The following is a 24893-nucleotide window of genomic DNA, read 5'->3' on the forward strand; positions in this document are numbered from 1 at the left end:
ATTTTTCAAGGTTAAGAAATTTAGAAAAACGCTAAGCCAAAGTTGGGTCCCTTGTTATGAAACCCACACGTGTCACGTTTCTGATTCACGTGAGACCACGAAACTAAAAGCACGTTTGGGTTGATCGCAATAGTTCCCTTATCAGAGGTGAGTGAAGAAAAAAGAATTGCAAATCGAATGACATTCATGAAAATCGCTTCCCGTGTTTAGGCGCTTCGTTGTTCACAACAAAACGATTACAACAATGTCTGAAAGCGTTTTTCTTGAAAACTATTTGATCTACGTCGTAGCAAGAAAATTACTCATGTAAACGAGGATTTACCCTTTATTTTAAAGAAAATTTGGGAATTTATCTTAGTAAAAGAGGAAAATATGGATAAAGTTGGGTGTTTTTCAACGTCACGCTTTTACGTGCACTTCTTGACGGACACAACTGCCAAACCGGAAACAGTTCTTTTTATCAGATTTTTAAAAACAAAAATTGTCTATTAAATCTAAAGGTTTAATAAAAATCCCAATAATTATGATAGAACTGTGTAATAAATTGCTTAATAAAGTAATTAACTTGATGTCTTTGCAAGTAATTACAATTTAAGTAATAAATAACGTTAAAATCGTGTTTTATGTAATTTATTTGAAAGTTAATTAACTTTTTTCTTAATTAAGAAAAGATGGCGACCACAATAAATTTATCTTTTCCACCAAAAAACCCTAACCAGTTAATGACGAACTACTGGCATTCGTCAGCTGAGGGGACTTTGAATCTTCCGGCGGTCAAGAATGCAGAGGGTAACCATAGCTGCAGATTGTAACCTTCCTGAAAGGTTGTAGCAACCTCGCCAATCTAGTCAAACTTTAAATATCCATATAAATATGTATAAAAGAAAGAAACAAAACACGAATAGTATAACTTCAGCCATAACTTCTAGATGCTAAAAACCAATATTGCACTGTGGGTAACAACAGACTTCCGCTCAGCCAACTTACATCAAATGTATACTTCCGTTACACATTTAATCAATATAAATAATTAATAAGGGATAAGCCCACACATATAACACTTAAATGGGACTTTAGAGAGAAGCCTTTTTCAAGCTTAAATAAATTTTAGACTGAAAAATTAAAATTAATAACTTAGCTGAAATCACGCGTAATACCTTGCGCCAATCTGGTAACAGTTTCACTTGCCTGCAACGTAAAATAATTCAATTTTAGGTTATTACGAGTTTTTGAAATAATCTGCAAAATTTTGCTGGAAAAAAAATGTTACGAATGGAGCGTGTACGTAAGTACTCGTATTAGATGATGAAAAACCTAACTAGTACATCTGTTAGATTCGCTAGACAACCAAATAGTTGTGCAGATCAGCTACAACCGCAAGCAATATAGGGTATATTGTCTGAGTGTACAGTGGGGGGTGTCAGTGTAAAAATGTTGTTTCTGTTATTAGGCTGGGATTTCCACAGGGACGCCAAGATTTTAGTAGAAGTAGCTCTAGACCACTTCCACTAAATTACAAAGTTGGAGCTTCAAGCGATTTTCTGCTACTCAGTGACACACACACACAATATCAAATAAACAGACATTTCCGGTGAAATACTCGATTGAGAACATGACGTCACAATATTAAAAGGAAATGAAATATTCAAAGTTGGGAGAAAACTTAGAAAATTGAAAAATTTCAAACTGTGTAAATTTTCACATTATCGTAGATTTACTAAAAAAATGTTTATAAATATTTTTATTTTTTTAATCTAAAAATTGAAGAAAAATGTTAAATGTTGAAATAAATTATCGAAATCCTTAGTAGTAATAAGTTATATTAATTTTAGAATCATTTTATCATAACGTGATTTTTTTTTAAGAAAAAAAAGGGGCGAGTGTTGGTCTAGTGGTCAAGAGCTTGGCTTTGTGTGTAGGAGATCACCGGTTCGAATCCCGCGTATGACTACTTTTTATTTGTTAGAAAAAATTGTTTATAGTAAAGTACAAGCTTCTGCTCCCGTTCACGACACCTAATTGGTAGTTGGACGTTAGGCCCGCCTTAAAAAATAGGCAATTACTTGACTTATTTAAAAGAAACAGGAAATTGTATTGATTAAGATATTAACATTAAAATGGACATGAAAAACGCTCCTCTCCTGAATAAAATAAATTAAATACAAAAGTGGGCCACAACACATATTTACAGACAAGTGTAATTCGCAGCACTGTACGGACTGCTTAATTAATATTCAACAGGTGAAATTCCCTTGTTTGCCGCACAAATTTAAATTTTGTATTTTTTTTTTCTTTTTAAATATTTAGCTATTTTTAAAAACAAACACTAAGGCGTAATAAATTCTACATTTTATTGCTGTTTATAAAAGACAACGGTAAAAGCTGATTTAAACATTTTTTAAAAAAACAAACTTAGGTTCATGTGGATGTTATTTAAATAAAGAATTTTGGGGTTGTGGGCGTGGCCTGGTGTAGTGGTTATGAAGCGTGCATTTTTGTTTTGTTTTTGTTTTTGTAGCAAATAGATTCTCATTCGAAACCAGCCAATATTGATGTAATTGAATTGATGACCTAAATTGGATGTTAGGCTATTCTTACAAAAACAAATGTCAACGATTGGCTGGGGCTAAAAATAATAAATTTTCTTAAAGGTTTAATTCTGTGAGAACGACTTCTAATTGGTAGTTCGACGACGTTAAGGCCCGATTTAAAAAAAAATTAAAAAATAGGCGATTACCTTTAACTGTTTTTAGGATTTAAATGTTAAAAATATAACAGTTCTAAATAGCCAACAGCGGACTAATCTAGATTAGTATTGGGTCGCAGCAATCAACATCAAATCCAATCCGAAGAAAGGGGAACCAAAGAAAAATGTTGAGAGAAATCCTCTGGAACAATTAAGACTCGTAAAATAAATTCTTAGCATTTAACGTTGTCAGTTGAAATGGACACCACTTCCGCTATTTAGCGGCGCCAAATATGACTTCCCTTTTGATCATTTTTGTTCATGCTTAGCCGATAAGCTTTTCAGCGACCATGCGATAAGTCTTCATCCCCAGTTTGACGCCTGTCCTTGTCCTCCACAGCCTGCTGCGTATCTCTCATTTAATATAAATTCAAATATTTGACACGATACCAAATAACTTCCTCTCTTGTCTAGTAAGAGATAGTCAAACAGGGAAATGGCCTAGATTCTAGATACATTTACCACCCCACCAGGGGCGCCATATTTCAATTAACTCAGCAAGATAAACAATTTACAGTTAGATCGCTGAAATAATAATGTTACAATTATGGGGATTGAATTGGAGGGGGGGTAAAATGGAGAAATCCAGATTTAGGTTAAGATTGTCAAGTAGTGACGATGAATGGGAAACTACTTTATTTATTAATTATTTTTTTCTTTTTTTAGAACTTTGCTATAAAAGACATGGCAGAAGTGTTATAACCTTGATGATGATGGAAGGTTACAAAGTGTTATACAATTGTTGCTCTTATAAAGAAGAAGGTGTTCCAGAAATTAGAGAAAAACAGGAAACTGGGGCATTTCGTGGCTCGTTTGTGTTGCTGAGTCCTGCCTGCCCCCCGCTCCGCGCCGATACTACAGAGTCCATCTTCCCTTCACGGCGATCTATCGCCCAGCCTGAAGCGAACAGAAATAATGTACGTGACATCACGTATATAGGGGAGCATCGTGTAGCCAGAACAGTTAGCTGGTACTCTCTGCCGCTTTTGCAATTGTTTTGATCGAGGACGTTCCCTGTTTGGAACGAGTCTCCCTTCCTTCCGCCTCCTTTGCTAGTAGGCTGCCTCCATCGTGATTTATTTGATTTCTCTTTCTTTATTATTTCTTTTTCTGCCCAATTTAGGAAATTTATCACTTAACTTCTATTCTTATATAGAAAGTTTAATTCTCCACAGTAAGATGAGTTGTCCAAAATCTATTAATGGTCCTAAATAGATTTATCAAAAAACGTCTCCTAAATGCTGCTCACAAAGTTCAGCAATATAAAGTGAGTGACAAATTTTCTGTAATATATTTTCAGAAAGCTGTCAATGTTCAGCGGTAAAAAATATCGAACGTATGACATTCTCTTTTCTACTGTACAATTCTTTAAAACTTGGAAATTTTAACTAGTAAGTAGTAGTAAAGTAAAGTAATCGCCTACTTTTTCAGGCGAGGCTTAACGTTCAACTACCAATTAGGTGTCGTGGACGGGGGCGATTAGCAAACATACTTTACTATAAATTTCTCATATTAACCATTAAATAAAAATCTATGGGCTAGACCGAGGGAATCGAACCCACTAAACCAACAACACATCTTAGCTTTGCGGGTCTAGCCTATAACCACCTAACTTACTTTACTACAAATTTCTCATATTAACCATTAAATAAAATCCAAGACCTAGACCGGGGAATCGAACCCACTAAACCAACAATACATCTTAGCATTGCGGGTCTAGTCTATAACCGCCTAACATACTTTACTATAAATTTCTCATATTAACCATTAAATAAAAATCTATGGGCTAGACCGAGGGAATCGAACCCACTAAACCAACAACACATCTTAGCTTTGCGGGTCTAGCCTATAACCACCTAACATACTTTACTATAAATTTCTCATATTAAACATTAAATAAAATCCAAGACCTAGACCGGGGAATCGAACCCACTAAACCAACAATACATCTTAGCATTGCGGGTCTAGTCTATAACCGCCTAACATACTTTACTATAAATTTCTCATATTAACCATTAAATAAAAATCTATGGGCTAGACCGAGGGAATCGAACCCACTAAACCAACAACACATCTTAGCTTTGCGGGTCTAGCCTATAACCACCTAACATACTTTACTATAAATTTCTCATATTAACCATTAAATAAAATCCAAGACCTAGACCGGGGAATCGAACCCACTAAACCAACAATACATCTTAGCATTGCGGGTCTAGTCTATAACCGCCTAACATACTTTACTATAAATTTCTCATATTAACCATTAAATAAAAATCTATGGGCTAGACCGGGGGAATCGAACCCACTAAACCAACAATACATCTTAGCTTTGCGGGTCTAGCCTATAACCGCCTAACATACTTTACTATAAATTTCTCATATTAACCATTAAATAAAAATCTATGGGCTAGACCGGGGGAATCGAACCCACTAAACCAACAATACATCTTAGCTTTGCGGGTCTAGCCTATAACCGCCTAACATACTTTACTATAAATTTCTCATATTAACCATTAAATAAAATCCAAGACCTAGACCGGGGAATCGAATCCACTAACCAACAATACACCTTAGCATTGCGGGTCTAGCCTATAACCGCCTAACATACTTTACTATAAATTTCTCATATTAACCATTAAATAAAATCCAAGACCTAGACCGGGGAATCGAACCCACTAAACCAACAATACATCTTAGCATTGCGGGTCTAGTCTATAACCGCCTAACATACTTTACTATAAATTTCTCATATTAACCATTAAATAAAAATCTATGGGCTAGACCGAGGGAATCGAACCCACTAAACCAACAATACATCTTAGCTTTGCGGGTCTAGCCTATAACCGCCTAACATACTTTACTATAAATTTCTCATATTAACCATTAAATAAAAATCTATGGGCTAGACCGAGGGAATCGAACCCACTAAACCAACAATACATCTTAGCTTTGCGGGTCTAGCCTATAACCACCTAACACACTTCCCTATAAATTTCTCATATTAACCATTAAATAAAATCCAAGGCCTAAGACCGGGGGAATCGAACCCAGTACCACAATACATATTAGCTTCGCAGGTCTCGCCTCTAACCGCTCGGGACATTTTAACTAAATGTTGCTAAAAATGGAAAAATCATTGGCACCAAAATAAAAGGTCTTTTTGGAAGTTTTAACAAAAATTATTGGAGCCTTTTTTGTTGGAAAAAAAGAAATTGAGTAGCATTTCCGACTCGAGAGTTGTACTCCTTCCAATAAAGGATATATTTAACCTTCGAGTCCAGGTGTAGCCTACAGGTATCCTTACAATAAAGCATGATAGAATTGGGACCGGGACTGGTATTATCTAACAAAGAAATATGTACATTCTCAACACACCTGACGTGTGAAGAAGAGAGTAGTAAGTTCTTTGACAGGATCTTCGAACGCCGATCAGACCACGTGATCCCAAGATGATAAAAGGATGATTAGGACCAGCTGTTGTAGCATTTATTAAAAGGTTCAAGGTTGTGCTTCCTTTTTTTTTTTACTATACAGTAGCTAATAGTCACTGATGATGCCCGATTCCGTGATCACTATGGACAGTTTAATAGGCGCTAAAACCTACCAATCATCCCTCAACTACACTATCCCCTTCCACCCAAAACTTTCAAGGCTTCAAGTTCAAACACGTGTGCGCGAGCAACAAGAGTTGGCGTGTGACCAGCAAGGATTTCCATTTTGTGGTTATATCTTACCGACTTATCAGACGAAACAATAAAAGAGAGAAGGTGTTCATCTTCTTGTCAAAGTTGAAGAAGGAATGTTTTTGCTTTTCTAAGTTGATAATGAAAGTAAAAGCGCAGGATTGTGGAAGAGAACGTAAAGGAAGTCATGCAGTGGCGAACTTGCATGTAGAGCCTTCAAGTCCACTGTTTTAAAGTAAGAAGTTCCAGCAGTCCTCCAGTTCATTAAAGTCTAAAAGTAAAAAAGAGAACATCTTGCTGGACCCCAACCACACGGACATTTACCCAACTGGGTTCGAAGATTTCCTTTGATTGTAAATACCTGACTGGTCAATAAATCCATACAAAGCTAGTGCAGAACTAAATAGCAGTTCCTGGCTGAAGAATTTCGTGCGCTATGTTTATAGTTTGGCTTCGTGGTAGAACAAAGGAAATATTTCGTTTGAAACTAGATCAAGGAGGCAGATTAACATCCAGACTACACACAGTTGCGAAGTATATCACAAAAAGTGACAGCTTCATCGAAGACAGTTGAGAACAGAGCCACTTTTTTAAGATAAGACCTTTTTTTTTCGACGCAAATAAAATTTAGAACCAATCATCTTCCTTCCTGTATATAAATTAAAAATAAGTTTAATAACCTCCAAATACATAATATAAGGGTAACATTAACCTTCTAATAAGTAGCACAATAAATGTTTATGGTCTACTACCTTAAGAAATATCTGCTATTGACATTTAGCGAGATCGACAAGGAGCGGTTGTAGAAGCCACAAGATAACCTGTACTGCCTACGGAGTGACCAAAATAACCAGAACACAGGTTTGGTCTTCTCACCAGGACAATGACCCAATTTACCACTATTTCAGCAAATAGACGACAACAAGGAAACAGAGTGTTTCTTTTTAAATAGATCTCTGGAGGAGTAGGAAGTGACCTTGAACATACTAATAAGAAATAAAAAGAAATTACCAGGTGGGCGACCTGGAAGATCTAGTTTCATTTGATTGGCTGAAAGTACCATTTCAGTAAAATGTGTCCCCCCTTCTCTGATTTATATGTTTATAATGGATTTAAGTTCGTTTTTTTGGGCAGTTCTGGGATAGGCTGAGGCGCTTTTACTATTTGAGAAGTATTGATAACTTGATTGCACTTATTTAGGTTAGGTTATTTCCGTTTAAGCTTTTCAAATAAAAACTGCTTAAACATTAAACAATTTTCTAAAGATATTTATAGAGTTAATCCGAACCGCACGAAATAACTAGCAAATAATCCGGTACAGACGCAATCACAGACAGAATAGAAGGAAGTAAAAGGAACGTTAACTACATTAACGAAGAAAAAAAAAAATGACGTCAGTAAATTCGGATCAACTAATTGTAAACATATTGAATAAAGTGGAAGCACCATATGGTGTGTTAACACGTCATCAACAGTGATCACCAAATGGCGTGTGATTTAGTGACGTAGTAGTTTTTACTACAATAAGTGAATATGGCATTTTGTCTAGCGGGCCGACGCTTACAAATACAAAATCCAATTAGTTGTGACTCTATATTTGGTTAATGGCCTCATAAGGAAGGATAGATCGTAGCAATGAGTGCAGGAACGGACTTGGAAAAACATCCGCTTGAGTTTTTTGGAAGAAGTGAATTTTCAGAAAATTTAATCCGTCGCAGGAAACAAGATGGCCGCTACGGTGGAACTAAAAAATAATCTTCAAACTGTACTCTTTCCCTGTATTTTGCAAAAATCCGGTAAGACGTAAAAGCAAAAAGCGTGTAATTTTCTTTTTGAAGAATCGATTTTTTTTTTTTTTAGAGTTTTTCTCGACGATTTTCTGTAAACTTTATACATTTCCGTGAAAAACTACAACCTTTATTCGAAGGAGTGGTTTCTGCCCCCCCCCCCCCCAAAGTACCCGTTTTAGTGTAAATACTAAATATTTGTTTCCGGAATTGTCCGGAACTTGAACTTGAGCCTATCACTATAGATATAATAAATCTTCTTCTTCTTCTTGCTTGGCACTACAGTCCATGAAGGCCCTTGGCCGCCTCAATAATGCTGTTCCATTCATCCCTCTCTCTTGGGCCGCCATCTTCTCCATCTTCTTACGCCCAAATCTCTCCAGATCTTGCTGAACATTGTCCAGCCATCTCACCATGGGGCCTCCCTCTCTTTCTAGCCTCTCCTGGATGTCCAAGAAATAGTTTTTTTGGCTATTCTTTCCTCCCCCCTATTCGTTCCAAGTGACCCAACCATCTGATTCTTCCTTGCTTGATAAGGGCCAACTAAGCCCTGATCCAGCATAAAGGACACTGACTTCCTTGTTGGTCCTTATCCTCCATCTTGGTCCCCTCCCTGAATGGGGCCCCATATATCCTTCTCAAAATTTTTCTCTCCCAGACACTCGAGAAAGCGTTCATCCTCCTTAGTAAGGAGCCCATGTTTCGCTCCCGTACATTACAATAGGTCGCAAAATTAGATATAATAAATAGTTCATCTAATAAACAATGAATTTAATTTGAAATAATTTTCACGTACTTTGGAGGCGATAAGTATAATTTGAAAACTTACTATAGAATTTTCAGGGTGGCATTGTTCTTAGCCAGCATCTCAGCTGTTCCTAATCTGTGACACACCTAACCCACACACAGTTAACGAAAAAGGACCAGTTGAATTCAGTATTATTATATTAAATTGCCAGATTTCAAGATGCAATAAGAATTTTCAAAATAGAAGCTAGAAAATTTCACTTAGGCCAGATTTTCTTTGGCTAAGTATGGACAACAGAGGCTCTAGATAGAGTAGGAGCTGGTTGCTCCCCTCAGAGTAATTAGGAGTTCAGATAGCTGTCATAAATCGGGAAATATAAAATGAAATTAAAGTCGTATAGAAGAGAACTGCTGCTCTAAAACTTAGTGAATTTGATGAATTACAAGAACTGATGACGGAAGTTTTACGATGTGGGCTTTTACTTTAGAAGAATATGTATGTACGAACTAGGAGATCTGAGGAAACGTTAATGATGGTTCCAAGCAATCAACAGGATATTAGTGTAAAAAAAAAATATTTACAAGTCCACGCAAACACATACATACGTGCGGACATGCGCAGAACAACTATCAAGTCATGCCCTACTCGTGTCTATAATGGCACACTCGATCTAATAACAATAATGACGTTAATAAAGAAGAAGTAGAACTGGATGGCCAAAACTGAGGCCCCAGCAAAGTAATTACAAGAAGTAGTAGCCAAGTGACGCTACACAAACTACCACTTCGGCCGCAAGGGGCGCCACTGTTCATTATGATGCCCATATTTTTATAGGCGTCGTGTGAAATGCTCTTGGATATTCGGGGTAAGGAATTGGCTATCTTAAGAATTGGGAGATGCTAGAATGAAGAAAACACCGACTACTTTGCTGCCCACCAGTTAAAGTCTTTCTAAATGAATCAGCAGAGAACAGACAATGCAAATTGAAGGACAAGAATTAAAAGCTACCAATCAAATTTTTCCTTTTGTTCGCCTCACTCAATCAATTTCATTTATTTTCAATACCTTTTTTTTTCTTAACGTCATTTTTGGACCATACAAAGCAACAGGAATTAAGAAGGGGCCTTTTGCGGCTGCTCGGATATCCGAGAAGTAACAATTTTACACCACTTTAAGAGGACCCCCCTCACATTTTATGACCACTATAAATACAGTTTCCATTAACTTGGAAAGCACCATTAAACTATCTCCACTGTTGACGTCAACCTCTACCATAAAATACTAGACGTAAACTGGAATTCTCGACGCTTAATGCGTAGGCCATAAACAGAACTGCAAAAATTCTAGTTTTTAAAATGTAGAGAGTAATAAAATACACGAACACAAACACGCACAAAATAGCTTGAAACTATCACACTGAGAAATAATGAAATTTTTTAGTTGGGCGTCTCAACGTCCTTGGCCAAGGTCACTGGCCACTCTTCACCAATAAGAAATAAGATGTAACATGTCCGTAACTGGCTTGGAAGGATCGGGCAATTCTCACTCTAATTGGCTAACCACTTCAACACTCGCAATTATTTTTAAAGTAAACAAAAAAAAAAAAATGGCCGATTCGGTCGATTTTATGTTTAATAATCTTTTCTTTAGAAAAAAGGAAGTACCGCAATAGTGAAAATTTTCACCGGAAGTATCTTTTTTTGAGATTTTTATAAACTCTCAGAGAAGGGATTAGCTATGAGGTTAGCATACTGGGCTCCCACGCGGAGGTCCCGGGCTCCAATCCAGCTGCTGACCCTTAGATTTTCTCTTCCTAGGAGCTTCTTACAGCACTCTGTCCGGCGATGGTTGTCTTTAACAAGAGAACACTGTCCGGAGGCCGGCAGTGCACTGAAAAAAGCTCCGGGCTCCAATAACCTGAGATGTTGAGGCATCTTAAATCATAAAAAAATAAAATAAAATAAACTCCAAGACTTCCTTCCACTCCTTCCACGTTAGAAAAAGCATGAGATTAATTCAAATATTATAACAATAATATCATTTAAGTAATTAATTTGCTGCATACATTCTTATTAATATCGTTTAGAATTAATTAGATGGTCCACAGTCCCTTTTGCTGGCCATTTTCATCTAGCAATATATTTCTTCAGTAAAGTTAGCATTCTTAGATTAACTTACTCGTAGATTGACTGCAATGGGAGATATCAAACTATTATAATCATTAAATCTTTAAAAATCTTTAAATAACAGCAAAATGGCGAGGAACAATCCTCGTGTACATGACCCACAATTTTCTTTCACATACTTCCCAAGAAAATAACCATTTTTCCCAAATTTCAGTTTACCCTTACATTATTAGTGTGGAAAACAAGGCATTAAGCGAGAAAAATCTTTTATTTTTTAAGTTTTTATTGAGAAATTTTTTTATTGCACAATTTGATTCTTCATTAAATACCTGGTGGGGGGGGGGGAATTATTAAAAAAAAAAATTAAACTCTTATTTTCCATAGAAATAATTAACTGTAAAGAATTGGCCAATCAGAATGAAGAATGGCAGTGTGAAAAGTGGGCTGGTTCAAGAGCCAATCAGAAGCGAGAACAGTTCATTAAACCACGCCTACCTTCCCATGTATGTTACACCACGCCCTCTTTGGCCACGTAATAAAATGGAAGATTTTGTATTTTTCATTTTTTCTATTTTCCATTACTAATCACAAACAACAGTATTAGCCAATTTTATCGTAAATTAGAAACTTTTTTGTTCGCTATAGAAGAATACGAGAGCAAAAATTACACACCGTTGATAAAAGAAAGCTACTTACTTTTAATAATAATTCATTTTCTCGTATTCCACATAGTACGTGAACAATGCCAAAGTGTTTAGTGGAGATTGTTTACTTAAAACGTTTTAAGAGCCTAAAGCGAAACAACTAACCCCCACTCTTTGGCCATCATATATTTTATTTCTTTATTGCTATAGTTGCTTACCAGATATGGTAACTAGTTAACTAAACTTGTCTATCTTGAAATAGTAAAACTTTTCCAATTTAAACTTTTCTAGCCGACTACTAGTAATCAACATTCAATTCTATTTTGAAATTTATTGTAAAATACTACTTGTAACAGATAGTCTTGAACATTTGTAAGATCTCAATCTGCCAATAGTTAGCTGATAGTTGAGACTCCATTCCAGTGTCAACTGTTGCTAATTTAAGACCTGAAATATGAACAAACAATCTCGTTTTCCGGGCCTACTTGCTTCACGTAACTGGAGCTTGCGTTTCTTAGGTTTTAGGCACGATTCTTAGAACAGAAAGACAAGCTTTCCCTCTTATTTGCCATTCTTACCCCCTAAAAAACAGCTCCAACTAGAACACAGTTGTAAGAGAATAGGCTAAAGATTTTTCTTTGTGTCATCAACCTTAAATTCACCATAACCACAAATAAGAGTTGAACTGTTTGTGGAGGAAAGAAATATAGCCACAGGTGTGCGGAATGAGGGTACCATGTTTACACAAAGTATTTTGGGAGGGGGGGGGGGGTAAAGCTGAAGGAAGTAAGAAATCCACTCCATGGAATAGTACTTCCGGCTGAAGGATTGCATTTGATAAGTTACTGCCCAAGCGCAATAGGAACACGCCAATGAATGTCTTGCTATTTCAGTTAAGGCCATTCACACTTACAAAACTCTACTTGTTTTGGACTGAAGGTATATCAAAACCGTCTAAAATTCGAGACGTTGAAAAGTACTTCGCTCTCTTACTTAGTAAGAATAAATAACAATAGGGAAGGGATTAGCTATGCGGTTAGCGTATTGGATTCCCACACGGAGGTCCCGGGTTTGAATCCAGCTTGCTGATCCTTAGATTTTCTCTTCCTAGGGAGCTTCTTACAGCTCACTTGTCTGTAACGAGAGAACACTGTCCGACAGTGCACTGAAAAAAAAGCTCCGGGCGCCAAAAAACCGTCAAAATGTTGACGCGCCTTAAATCATTAGAAAGAAATAAATAAATAACAATGACGTAGACAAGAAGAACGCCACCTGGTGACTGACTGGCTATAGACAGCGGCACTTAACCTTGACAGTGCGTTAACATCACCTGATGATCTATGAAATTAGATCATTTCCTGGGGTCTTTATCTCAACAACATGACATCATTTGTCTATTAAACTCACTAATAGAAAGAGAGAAGAAGTACCTAACTTTATTTCTTGAACTTGAATACAAAAATAGACCTCACCTCACTTGGAGCAGATAGACGATGTACGTGTTCATAATTTTTTGAAGCCAGTTCTATTTTCCGAGTGATGTCATTGATTGGAGGAATGTAGCGTGAAGCATGCGCAAAGCTTCCTTCTCTCATCTGGTTACAGAAATGAGCGCTATTTTGTTGGGTATTTCAGCGAGGCCGTACATTATTACGCTCGGTACAAAATAAATGATGCGAACAACGCTCTCTAATCGCTTACCATTGGAGATATCCGCCACAAAAATCGCTAGGATGTCCTTGGAATTAATGATTACAGCGTAGACACCCTTGAAAGTGCTGATTTCTTTCGCGATTAAAGCGGAAATATAAAATTATTACAAAAAATAAAACTGATGCGCTCACGTAGCTACCTGTTACAGTCATGACTAAAAATGGTAATTCATAACGATCTTACAAGAAGAGGCTGTCTGCCTCGCCTTTCAATGGTGGAAGGAAGGGGTCTACATCGTAGATGTGAACATTAGCTGTCTAATGTTTGCAGATGATATGGTGCTTTTGTCTTGGGAACCAAAGGGTTTACGAATCAATGGTAAATATGTTGGCAGAATACTGTAAAATGTGGTAAAACCTTGAGATAAACCTGAGTAAGCCCAAAGTTAGGATTTTCGGGAGGGAGGGCGAAAGGAATCTTGGGCCTTAGAACGGAGATAGTAGATTATTACAAGTACCTTGGGCGCTGGCCCAATCCCATAACAAAACACTAAAGAGAAAATGAGCTCAGCTCAACTTGCCACTTAAAATAATTAATTAAAATAAACTTTTAGTATAATTTATGGTCTCAGCATCGAGATAATATCAATTAAGTTTTAAAAAAAGGAAGGGATTGCCTGAGCGGTTAGCAAATACTTGATTCCAAAACGAAGAGATCATGGGTTCGAATTCAGCAGCTGGATCTTAGATTTTTCACTTGCTAAGGTGCTTCTGACAGTACACTGTCCCGGTGATGGACAACGTTGTCTGTAAAGAGAGAACACTGTCCTCAGACTGGCAGTGCACTGAAAAAAAAGTTCCGGGCGCCACCAACCTCAGAGATGTTGTTGACGCGCCTTAACAATTCAAAATAAATTTTTAATTTTGAGAGCAATAGTCTACCAGAAGTACAATTTAATTGGTACAATAGATTTTTCAGATTTTGCCGAATAAGGCGCCAACGATTTTCTTGAAAATACGACTTTGAATATAGACTGAGGCTTTTCACTTTTTCCGAGAAAAAAAAAAAAAGTTCTCCCTGATGAATTTTCAGTGCCCCCTTTCGATCTTCCGGTCTGAGTTGATCCGGCTTTTGGGACACGCAGATGGTAATTCTAAAATTAATCACAAACACATTCTGTAAAAAAATTTTAACTTACTGAAGAACAATCTAACTGTGAACTGCTTGCCAAAATTTGACAGTTAACAGATTGTCAATTGATCGTAATTTCATTCGTCCGTAGCACGCATGCGCGTTTATTGTATCCCTTGATCGGTTTCGAACTTACATCGAAGAAAAAGTCTTGGTAATTTTTTTTTTTTTTTTTTTAATTTAATGAGACGGTTATGGAAGATATGAGCCCAGCAGTCTCTCTCTCTCTCCAATGTCGACCATAACGTACCGACCATTAGATACAGTACTGCCAACCACTTTCTGTTAACAACTAATTTACCGCTATTTCTTGTCATCCTTTTAGTTGGATCAGATGACCCACATTTCTCGGCTCTCTATCCAATTTACAAGCTTTAATCACTTATTTAACAACTCATTTCATTATCTCTTTATATATATATATATATATATATATATATGCACATTCTAGTGCCACGCTTGCGCATTTTGATTTGATTTCAAGAAGAATTAATTTTGGAGGAATTCTAGGGTGGAATTTCGGGAAGAAATAAGCATCCAAATTCTTTCATGAAGTGATAAAGGTTATTGTACCTGCTTAATGAATCAGTTTTCATGAACCAACCGGAAATTAGTAGCTCCATATCCCCACCATTAAGTTCAAATGTGGGTCGCACTTTTATGTTTTGTTTCAAATAATAGTAAATCGTAAAGGTTATTAGAGCTGGAATTTTTCTTGAATTTAATGAAACAATAATCCTGCGTCCTAAACATTGTATGAATTCAGGAGAGAAGTTTATGGTTTGCGGCATTTACGTACAGCCAGCGGTATCCATTGTATGCTAAACTTATACATTATATCGTAGATAAGCTAGAGACTAGTTCCCTCCGCTCTCCGTTGGCTGCGCTAATGCTCACAATCTCTAACGGTTTTTCTTATTTTTTTGTCTCTCTCTCTCTTTCTTTCCATCAGTATTTTGGTGAAGAGCAAGAGATCTATCTATTCTTCTGCTTGTAACATGTTTATGGGCATTAAAGTTACCGGAAAATTCGCTGTTCACAGATTTTTTTTTAAAAAAAGAAAAGTACCGTAAAAAGTTCATACAAACAAAAAGAATAAAAACGGTGGGAAATTCATTGTTAGTTTCTCAGGATGTTCTGATGCCAGAAATGATGGAACAGAGGAGCTCAGAAGCTAGAGGAGCTCAGAAGCTAGAGGAGCTCAGAAGCTAGAGGAGCTCAGAAGCTAGAGGAGCTTAGAAGCTAGAGGAGCTCAGAAGCTACAGGAGCTCAGAAGCTACAGGAGCTACGTCAAAAATTCTATGATTACAGCTTAAAATTGGATAAGATTTTTTTTTTTTTTTTTTGCAAGGCTTATTATAGAAATGCAATTTTTTTCGACCCATCTCTATTAGAAGTTTGTTTTTACTGGTGAATATTTCCGGCTGAAAACCTTAACCTATCTTTTGTAACTCGCTGCCAACCAATGCAAGAATCTACTGCGAACACTAAGACTGCGCCAGCCATAGTTTTAAATCTTGTACATTTCAATTGAACTTGAATCTTCAAAACTCTGTTACGGATTTTATTTACTGTGGTAATGTTAGTATGAATTGAAAATATTCAAATGTATTTTTGAAATAAATTTTTTTGAAGGAATTTTTAAAGTGTGACGGTTGATTTTTTGTAATAACAGGAAGTGGTACACGTGTATATCGTATTGTACGCTTGCAGATTGTGGATTTTGTGCCGGAAATACAAGTTTGGTGGAAGTCTTTTAAGCACGACCTGTAAGCCACAGGTCGTCCACAAAATACTCAAAATCTTTAAATCGTGGATAGTTTAAAGTGCACCTTTTCCTTTGGAGGGACCTGAAAAAGGACGATTTCAGCTGATCAGAACTGCCGCTTTCCCGAACAGATTTTTCCTCTCTTTTGGTTGAATTGCGATTTCCTTGAAAATGATACCAATTTATTCACTTGGTATGCTGGAAAAAAATTTTTTCCCCCTTTCTTAAATCACATTCGTTGCGAAAGACTGATGGTCATGCTCCGTTCTGAAGTTCCATTTGAGCGTTTCCTGTGGTACCACAGCCTTGTATAATTTTATTGCGATCTTAAATGAGTTACATAAAATAGTAGAAATCAGTCTCAATTTTAGGAAATATCTTAAGAGGAAATCGTGTTAACACGGAATTTTCCTTCATCTGCAATAAAATTGACATCAGCTTCCTTTAACGAGCCATAATCCGCAAGTAAATCTATGTCGGCTCCATTAAAAGAAATACACTACAAGGTTTCTAACAAGAAATGCATTGTAAACAGAGGTCGTAATAGTAATGCATGCTTGCTTGTCCTCTTCTAATGCAACTAAACTTACTAGATATCTAGATTTGCATTCTACATTCTTCTCTCCAGCAGTTTGCCATTTCTCTTGTTTATTTAGCTTCTAAATGCTAACTTGGGCGAGCTTTTGTTTGGTCTAGTTTGGAATAACGGTGGGTCTAGTAGCTCAATACAGCTCCAATAGTAACATGGCTAGTTATGCTATTCTCGGTTCACACACTAGACTTGCATTTTGCATCGTCTCTTCTTCTCGCTCAAGTCTACAGAGTAGATTTAGTTTTATTTATTTGGTGAGTTTTTTTTGGTATGCAATCGCTTGTTGCCTTTGGTATTTAACATATTTACGTGCTTAGGCTACCAAGTTGGCTTGCAGTTTTTGATCTAGCGCAGGATTTATAGTTGGGGCTATCCACATTTAGTGTTATGGGCGATTTAAGTGATAAAATGAATATTAAGATCGGAATGAGTAATCCTTTTACCCAACTTAAGTCGCTGAGACCGGTTTTAAAAATAGATTTCTAAATTCTGAAGAGAGTGCTTGAGATTCACTCATCTAAGAGTCCTAGAAGTTGTTGAAAACCTCTGTCCAGTTCCGTTGTTTAAAGTCTAGCGTAGGGCTTTTAAGTTGTAAGACGTCTAGTTGGGTGGTCGGGAAGTGTTCTGTCGTGAACTTGGAATGTTTACTGGTTATGTAATGGAAAGGGTTGTAGATTCCCTAACAAGTATCAAGCCAGTGTGCAACGATCCATTTTAAAATCTACACCAGCGAGCTAACTTTGTCGTGACGGACAAGTGCTAGTTCTATAACAAGTCTGTTTAGATATGCGAGGCGGTACTGGCAGCGATATAATTGATTCCTTGCATGGGTGGATAGATTATGTCTTTTTAATAAGTGACCGTTAACGTCGCACAGGATACACACGGCCTCTCTCTTTCTCTGATGAACGCAGACAACAGTAAATACCAATCATCAAAACCGGAAATACAGATTCTCCCTCTCACTCCTCGTGGAACGTAGGGAAGTAGTCTAAACCCTGCTGTCGAGTGGATTTACCCTTATAAGTTTAGTTCTGGTTTTACGTCCGATCGGTTTTTTTTTTTTATAACCCGTTATTATACTGTTACCAGAGCTTAGAAAGGTTATGCTTGCAGTTTCCATCTCTAATTGCGTAACATTCTTGGAATTATGGTCGCAGATTGATTGTCGTAAAGTTTATTATTGTTTGTGAGTGGCAGACATTCTTCTGTAATTATTTAATACAAATTTGGGTAAAAAAAATTTTTTTTTTTAGAAAAATAGTCGGTTTGGCGTCCTCTTGATGGCAGCACTGGTCAACGTCTTTCCGCCCACTCCCCGGTTTCTTGAACTTGAAAACGCTTGACATCGTCAAATGCCCCAACTTAAAGTCGCTCTAGAGGAGCGACGGAAATATATTGATATAATGAAGGCGCATGCACAATGGCTAAAGTGAATCAGATAGCAGCAAATGGGACATGAGTGGAGTTACTATAACCATCGGTGGCTATCGAATGCGCGTCAATCATTAAACTAGTGACACTAGTGACAGCCTCGGAAATTGTGGAAAACTTCAAAAAGATTTTCATTCTATTCAGCCGAACTACCGGATGGACTCAAATTCTTTTAAATTCAAAATTTTCACGCGCTAAATCAAGTTAATAATAATAAAAAAAAAACTGAAACCTATTTGGACTTACGGGCTCGAACTGTGGAGTTTAGCCAATCATTTGCTCCTTAACCAAGCTCCTTACTTCACATCTCCTTACAGGACCATTCAACTCCGATCTAAAACTACCCCTCTATTCCAAGACCTAATCACCTACCCCACCCGATACAGGAAGTTTCACGCCCAGCCTTTCCCCTCATCATCTTCCGCTTCCATCTTTCGACTCTTTCTTACAAACTCAACGGCCGATTGAAACGGCACTAGGCCCGGCGATTTTTACTTGGAGGTGCAGTTCAATGATTGACGCGCATTCGATAGCCACCGATGGTTATAGTAACTCCACTCATGTCTACGGTGACCATTATTTTTGTATCAAAAAACAGGACAAGGAGCAAAAAAAAAACCTATAAAAAATATTAATACGTTTATTAACACGAGATCGGTTATTACAAAACAATGGCCATATAATATGGTATAGGTTAGTTTAGTTATTAGTTTTTACGTGACGTTTAGCGATCGATGTTTACACTAGTCGACTAGTCTACTCTATCGGTAAAACAGGTTGTGTTTTACGCTAAAGGTTCGTCCAAAGTTAATGTACACAGAAAATTTTTTTCTAAACGATTATTTGCGAACTTAATTATTATACATTTATACTATATTTTTACATTCAAAAATTAAATTTAAATTTCATTGAAAAACAGGACAAATTAATAAAAATCAGGACGTTTATGCTTAAAAAAAAAAGGACAGCGTCTTAAAAAAACAGTACTGTCCTGCCAAAAACAGTACGAATGGTCACCGTACTCATGTCCCATTTTCTGCCATAATGATTCACTTTAGCCATTATGTGCATGCGTCTTCATTATATCAATATATTTCCGTCATAATTTTAACGTTTAATTAATCGCTGTTTCGCATTGTTTTAATTAATTATTTTTTTTTAAGAAAGTTGAGGTTGATTTTCTTAAAAAGTGCCATCTTTGGGTAGTATGCTGACCAATCATCTTTTGGACATTAATTAGGATTGCTAAATTCTCGATTTGTACTGGAAGTGCTGATTTCTTTCGTTCGAAAAATAGTTATTTGGGTTCCCTCTAACGTACCATTTCTTGGTTTTTCAACTCAATATATTGATTGTTACTAAAAAATTCTGAAAATCCGCAGGGAAATTGTGGAAGTAAGAGGGAGTCGTGAGAGTGTTCCTCTAAGAGTGAACCTGAAACCTGATCGAATACTTCTTTTCCGGTGAATTACGCGCTTTTGGAATAAATACTTCTTTCTTGGTACCAAGTTTTAGGAGGACAGTGTCCTTCACATTGCATACCAGCCAACATGGGACGGACCGTGCATAACTTAGCCAATGAGTCATTATTATCTAAGTGGGGTTGCAAGTCCACGTGTACACACTGACCCTCTGTTTCTTTGTTTACCTGCTACTTTGTGTGAGTGTGAGTGTGTGTGTGCACGTGTGCTCTCTTGTTTGTGACATAGGGGCTCCGCCCCACTAAATACAACTTTTACAATTACCTAGCCCCCTCATTCCTTTATCTGTAGCTCAGCCCGTCTGTCTGTCCCCGACATGTACAAGGCCACTCTGCTCGCAACAATAAACCAAAAGAAAAAGAAAAGAAATCTCTCTCTTGTTTTCCGCCCGTTTACACACACACACACACAATGATGCACTGCCACCTATGGGAATGTGTAAAAGTTGGTTTGTGCGTATGTTCTTTTCTATCTTCATACTCTTATAGTTTCCGTTTCTAACTAGCTGTTCGACCTAATGGTTTAGCAAGAGACCTTGGCTGTTTCTGCCCAGTTCGTTCAACTTTCCACGGATTCTATTTTTGTAGTCCTCTGTTTATTTCCAAGTATATGACTTTAGTTCCATTTCTCATTGCCCCTTTTACTTGAAAGTCTGAGGAATTCGTTCGTCCATGTTTCTTATTCTTCAGCAGAGTGAAGCTGCATTTTTTTTTTTGGCCATCTTCTTATTCCCTACAGCCTGCCGGTATGAGCCCTATTTCTTGCGCTCTTGTTGGCACAGTTATTTCTACAGCTTCAAACTCCCTTTCAAGGCGGCGTGGTCATTTCGACAGGTTGCAACCATCATCTGGAGGCAGGCTATTATGACTCATCTTCCATTGTTGCTCGACCAAAATGGGCAAACATCATGTTTTGCGATTCTGGGTGGATGAAAAATTCCTGAGTCAGCAATCAATGTGAAACAGAAACATAAATCGATTTCTGTACACTAAACTTATTAATTCAACTCTGAAAGTGTGACAGACATGCGCACTACGACGGAGATAAAATCAACGCCCCTATCACATTTCCAACATAACTAATAGTTATTGGACATATTCTAAGATGTAAGAACTCATCGATTATGAAATGATTTTGATTAAGTTTTTATCCACTTATTAGTTTCTAAAAGTTATTTGTAGAATAATGACGAGCTGTTATCGCCATTAGCAACGTTGTCTCAGCCGAGATTTATTATTGCTGCCTTTAATCGCCAATTGATGAGAACCCTTGCCTCAGACTGAGCGAATTACAAAACTGTGGGTTCAGTGAAGAGAGTCTTTTCATCGAGTCCTGCAACCCATAATCATTTCCGTTTAACTTTTTCCGGTCAAAATCAAGAGGAAGTCGTGTGAGTGTTCACACCAGATTCGATTTCTTTCTATTGGCGGGTATGCTAATGTTTCATTTGGGCGATTTAAAAGTGATAGTGAAAAGTGGTCACCATCGATGGTTGCCTTGAGCCGATAATAGTTGCAGATTATATGGGGCCTTGAATTCTATCACAGTTCAGTATAAATGATTTGGTTTCAGCGACCCCAAAGAAAAAGAAAAATTGTTTTAAACAAAAAAAAAGTAGTTTTTCCTGTGGGTTATCGGCTGCTGGAAAATGGGTAATACAGAGCCGCCGGGAAAGTGGGGGTGACAAAAGTACTCGTCATTTCCATCGGAATTGGATTAGGTGATTATATTTGGCGCGATCCAGCGGAAGACTGCGCAGTGGCAAGCCTGTGATGGCCCAATCCAGTTCCGGGTGCTCTCCTCTCCCATTGGCCGTAGAGATTATCCTCCTCTAACTCCTACATTCCATAAATCCTTGCGTTTCCTACATGATTCTCCTTATTCTCTAGTCCTGGGTGTTTTCATTCTCTTACTTCCTTCCTGGCCTGACAAATCTCCAGGTCCACTAATGTCTTAGATTTGCTTGTTTCTATGTGGGTAACCGGAAAATGGCTCTCGTTAAAGATTTCAAATCCACGCAAATGCAATTAAAATAACAAAAAAAAAGAAAAGAAAAAACGGAGTTAATTTTCGAGGAAAGCTCAAAAAACTGTACAAAAAATCGACTCAGTAATCGATTCCGGTTTAATGTTTTTATCGGGAAATATCGATTTACATAGTGGTATAAAATTTTAACTTTCTGCAATTTGTTTCAATTTTGGAATCTAAGCAAAGCTTTGGTGTTTATAAGAAGATCTTTAATGAGAAGAATTTTCCGATAAACTCTCTGCCCATGAAAATTCACTTTTCCTTGTTAGTTTTATTTTAAAATCGCTCTTTTAGAAAGAAAACAAAATGTGGTGGGTGTGACGTCTCTAGTTCTACGTTCAAGGTCTTCTAGTAATTCGTCTGGGTACGTTCATTATACTTAGAAGAGCGTCTTGTGGTTTTGTCAAGAAGTTCAACGAATACTTCAACCACACAAAAACACAAGGGTCACATCCTATCTAATTACCGTGACGAAACTTTGATGAAATCCCTAAATGATTTCCGGTCATTAAACATCTACACTTTCATTCTATTGTTACAGATCTGCAAACTACAACAACGGCAGCGGTGAATGCGACATGTCCGAAATGGATCGTCTGACAGTGGCCGGCTCTGGTGCCTTTATCTCCGCCCAAGGATATGATTATCTAGAGAATAACTGTGTCGATGAGCCAGTCAAATTGTGCGAATTTAAGAAACTGAACGGCAGAATCTTGAAAACCGTGGACTCTGTTTACCAAGATGTTGATTCTTTGGAAGAATGCCGTGAACTCTGTCTTAATTCGCCATTTAGGTGAGATGATTTAAGGGATATCCAATGATTCATTGGTGAACTTTTGGAGAAAGCTTGCGACTAATTTCTGAACAATTTATTTGTCCACAGATGTCACTCCTATGACTACGGAGACACAGGTGAATCTGTTTGCAGACTGAGTCACCACTCTAGAGCCACTCTGGCCGATATTCAGGTAATTTTGATTCCTAATTTAAACATTCCTTAACTTGAAGGATTAGGATTTTGATCCTTTGACAAGACGCTTAAGAGATAAATTCTGAGTTAATCTTCTCTTTGAGTCAAAAGCACAAAAACCTCACAATATTTTTCTCAATAAAATGCTCAAGAAAAGTCTGAAACAATAATAGCTTTCTTTTATTCAGGATCCCTACTTGGATGTACCAGAAGCTTCAACCAACGAACTCTCGGCTTGCTACAATGTAAGCATCGACTGTCGATCTGGTGAGATGGTGGCCAAGATAAAAACATCTAAATTGTTCAATGGCAAAATTTATGCAAAAGGAAGTCCCAATTCTTGTGTGAAAGACGTTAAAGGCAGCCTAGAGTTCGAACTGCAAATGGCTTACGATGATGTCGAGTGCAATATCAAACATCAAGGACTTGGCAGGTAAGCGAATATCGCGGCTGGTAAGTGGCGGAATGAGAATCTTATTTTGACAAGCCTCGCAGCATTCAGGGGAGGAATAGCTAAATCCAGTACTAGGTCTGAGTAGCGATTCCACCATAATATCTCTTTAAACCCTTCGGCCCTAATCAAGCAGAACATGAGCAATGGCAAGGGTGATCTAAAATGCACTTCTTCGTTCGCTTTTCGGAAAGCATCTCCCCCCCCCCCATACTTCAATTAAGCTGCCTAAAACTGATCTGGCCTTACCTTAAGTAAGTACAGGAAGACCTAGAATCTGCCTTTTCATTACAGGATTCGACTAAACTCCACAAAGATGATAGATAGGTCTGGTGACCTGGCTTTTGGGAGTGAATAACAATCTTCCTTTTATTTTCACAATAGCCACAACCTTTGCTGGGAAGATGTCTTATTGCATTTTCTCAGGCTGAGCGTCTCTGACTCAAAGCTGTCAGTGTCAAAAATGGATTCCTCCGCAATTTGGTGGCCTCGGCTCTAACTGAGATTGAAATTTGAAAATTTATTTAGTTATCATTTAATAGAGACCAAGATGTAAACTTGGACGAGTGAATAATACCAGTTTGTGATTTCTTTGTGTCGCCACAGATATCTGAACGATGTAGTCATCCAACATCATGACACCATTGTAACAAGCTCTGATCTGGGACTGGCTGTAACCTGTCAATACGATCTGACTAACAAGAGTGTAGCCAACGAGGTAGATCTGGGCGTGCACGGTGATGTTAGACCAGCACTAACAGAGGAAGTGATCGTTGATTCACCGAACGTAGCCATGAAGATCACCGACAGACGAGGAGAAGAAACGCTACCATCCGCCCAGGTAGGAACGTGTAAACTGGATAAAGAAAATCTGTTGTTGTAGCTAGAATGTCAAATTAATCAATAATTAATTTTTGAATTTTCCTTTTTCTTAAAGGTTGGCGATCCGTTGGCACTTAAATTTGAAATCTTGGACAAGAATTCACCGTACGAAATCTTTGTCAGAGAACTGGTCGCCATGGATGGTGTGGACAGCAGTGAGATTGTACTTATCGATTCAGATGGCTGTCCAACTGATCACTTCATCATGGGACCACTGTACAAATCGGCTGATTCTGGAAAGGTAAGGTCCCGATACTTAATTTCAATTTTAACCAACTGTGGCTCCTCCATCTGCAATCTTTTTGAAAGCGGTTCTATAAAAGCAAAAAAGCTCGGAATGAGTAAATATACAACGTTGTAACTATTTTCCTCACTGCAGTTGATAGGGTTATTGGGTAATCTTTCTCAACACAACTATCACAGCCTGAGTATCCGTTGCAGCAACATCTTTCATTTTTTTGAGCATATTTAAACTTAAGAAATTAGAAAGAATTAAACTTGCAACACTGCTTTCGTGAACGGAATATTAGCAAAGGTCCACTGACGAAAATAGAAGGAAAAACCAAACACGGCGCAATCAGTTGCCGCTGTTTTCTAAATACATGGCTCAATCTGGAAAAGTAAAAGCTATCACTCTTTAGAAATGCAATTTAGAAAATTAAGTACTACTTTCTTTTCATTTTCTATTTCCTCAGGCGAGGGCTTAACG

At 37.5% G+C, this 24893-nt stretch overlaps 2 protein-coding genes across 3 annotated transcripts in view; one reads left to right on the top strand and one right to left on the bottom strand.

Moving 5' to 3' along the window:
- Atg16 (Autophagy-related 16) overlaps positions 1-24893 on the bottom strand; it is a 351557-nt gene that overhangs the window by 315335 nt on the left and 11329 nt on the right. The window lies entirely within an intron of this gene.
- neo (ZP and PAN domain-containing protein neyo) overlaps positions 1-24893 on the top strand; it is a 207742-nt gene that overhangs the window by 180140 nt on the left and 2709 nt on the right. For both annotated transcript variants that reach the window (XM_074137308.1, XM_074137307.1), the window contains exons 4-8: positions 22423-22674; positions 22765-22849; positions 23040-23284; positions 23909-24143; positions 24240-24425. In XM_074137308.1, the coding sequence (XP_073993409.1) occupies positions 22423-22674; positions 22765-22849; positions 23040-23284; positions 23909-24143; positions 24240-24425 (1003 nt within the window). The remainder of the gene's footprint in view (positions 1-22422; positions 22675-22764; positions 22850-23039; positions 23285-23908; positions 24144-24239; positions 24426-24893) is intronic.

This window comes from Rhodnius prolixus, unplaced genomic scaffold, assembly GCF_049639745.1.
Source record: "Rhodnius prolixus isolate KJV_2025 unplaced genomic scaffold, Rpr scaffold_5, whole genome shotgun sequence".
Classification (NCBI taxonomy): Eukaryota; Metazoa; Arthropoda; class Insecta; order Hemiptera; family Reduviidae; genus Rhodnius; species Rhodnius prolixus.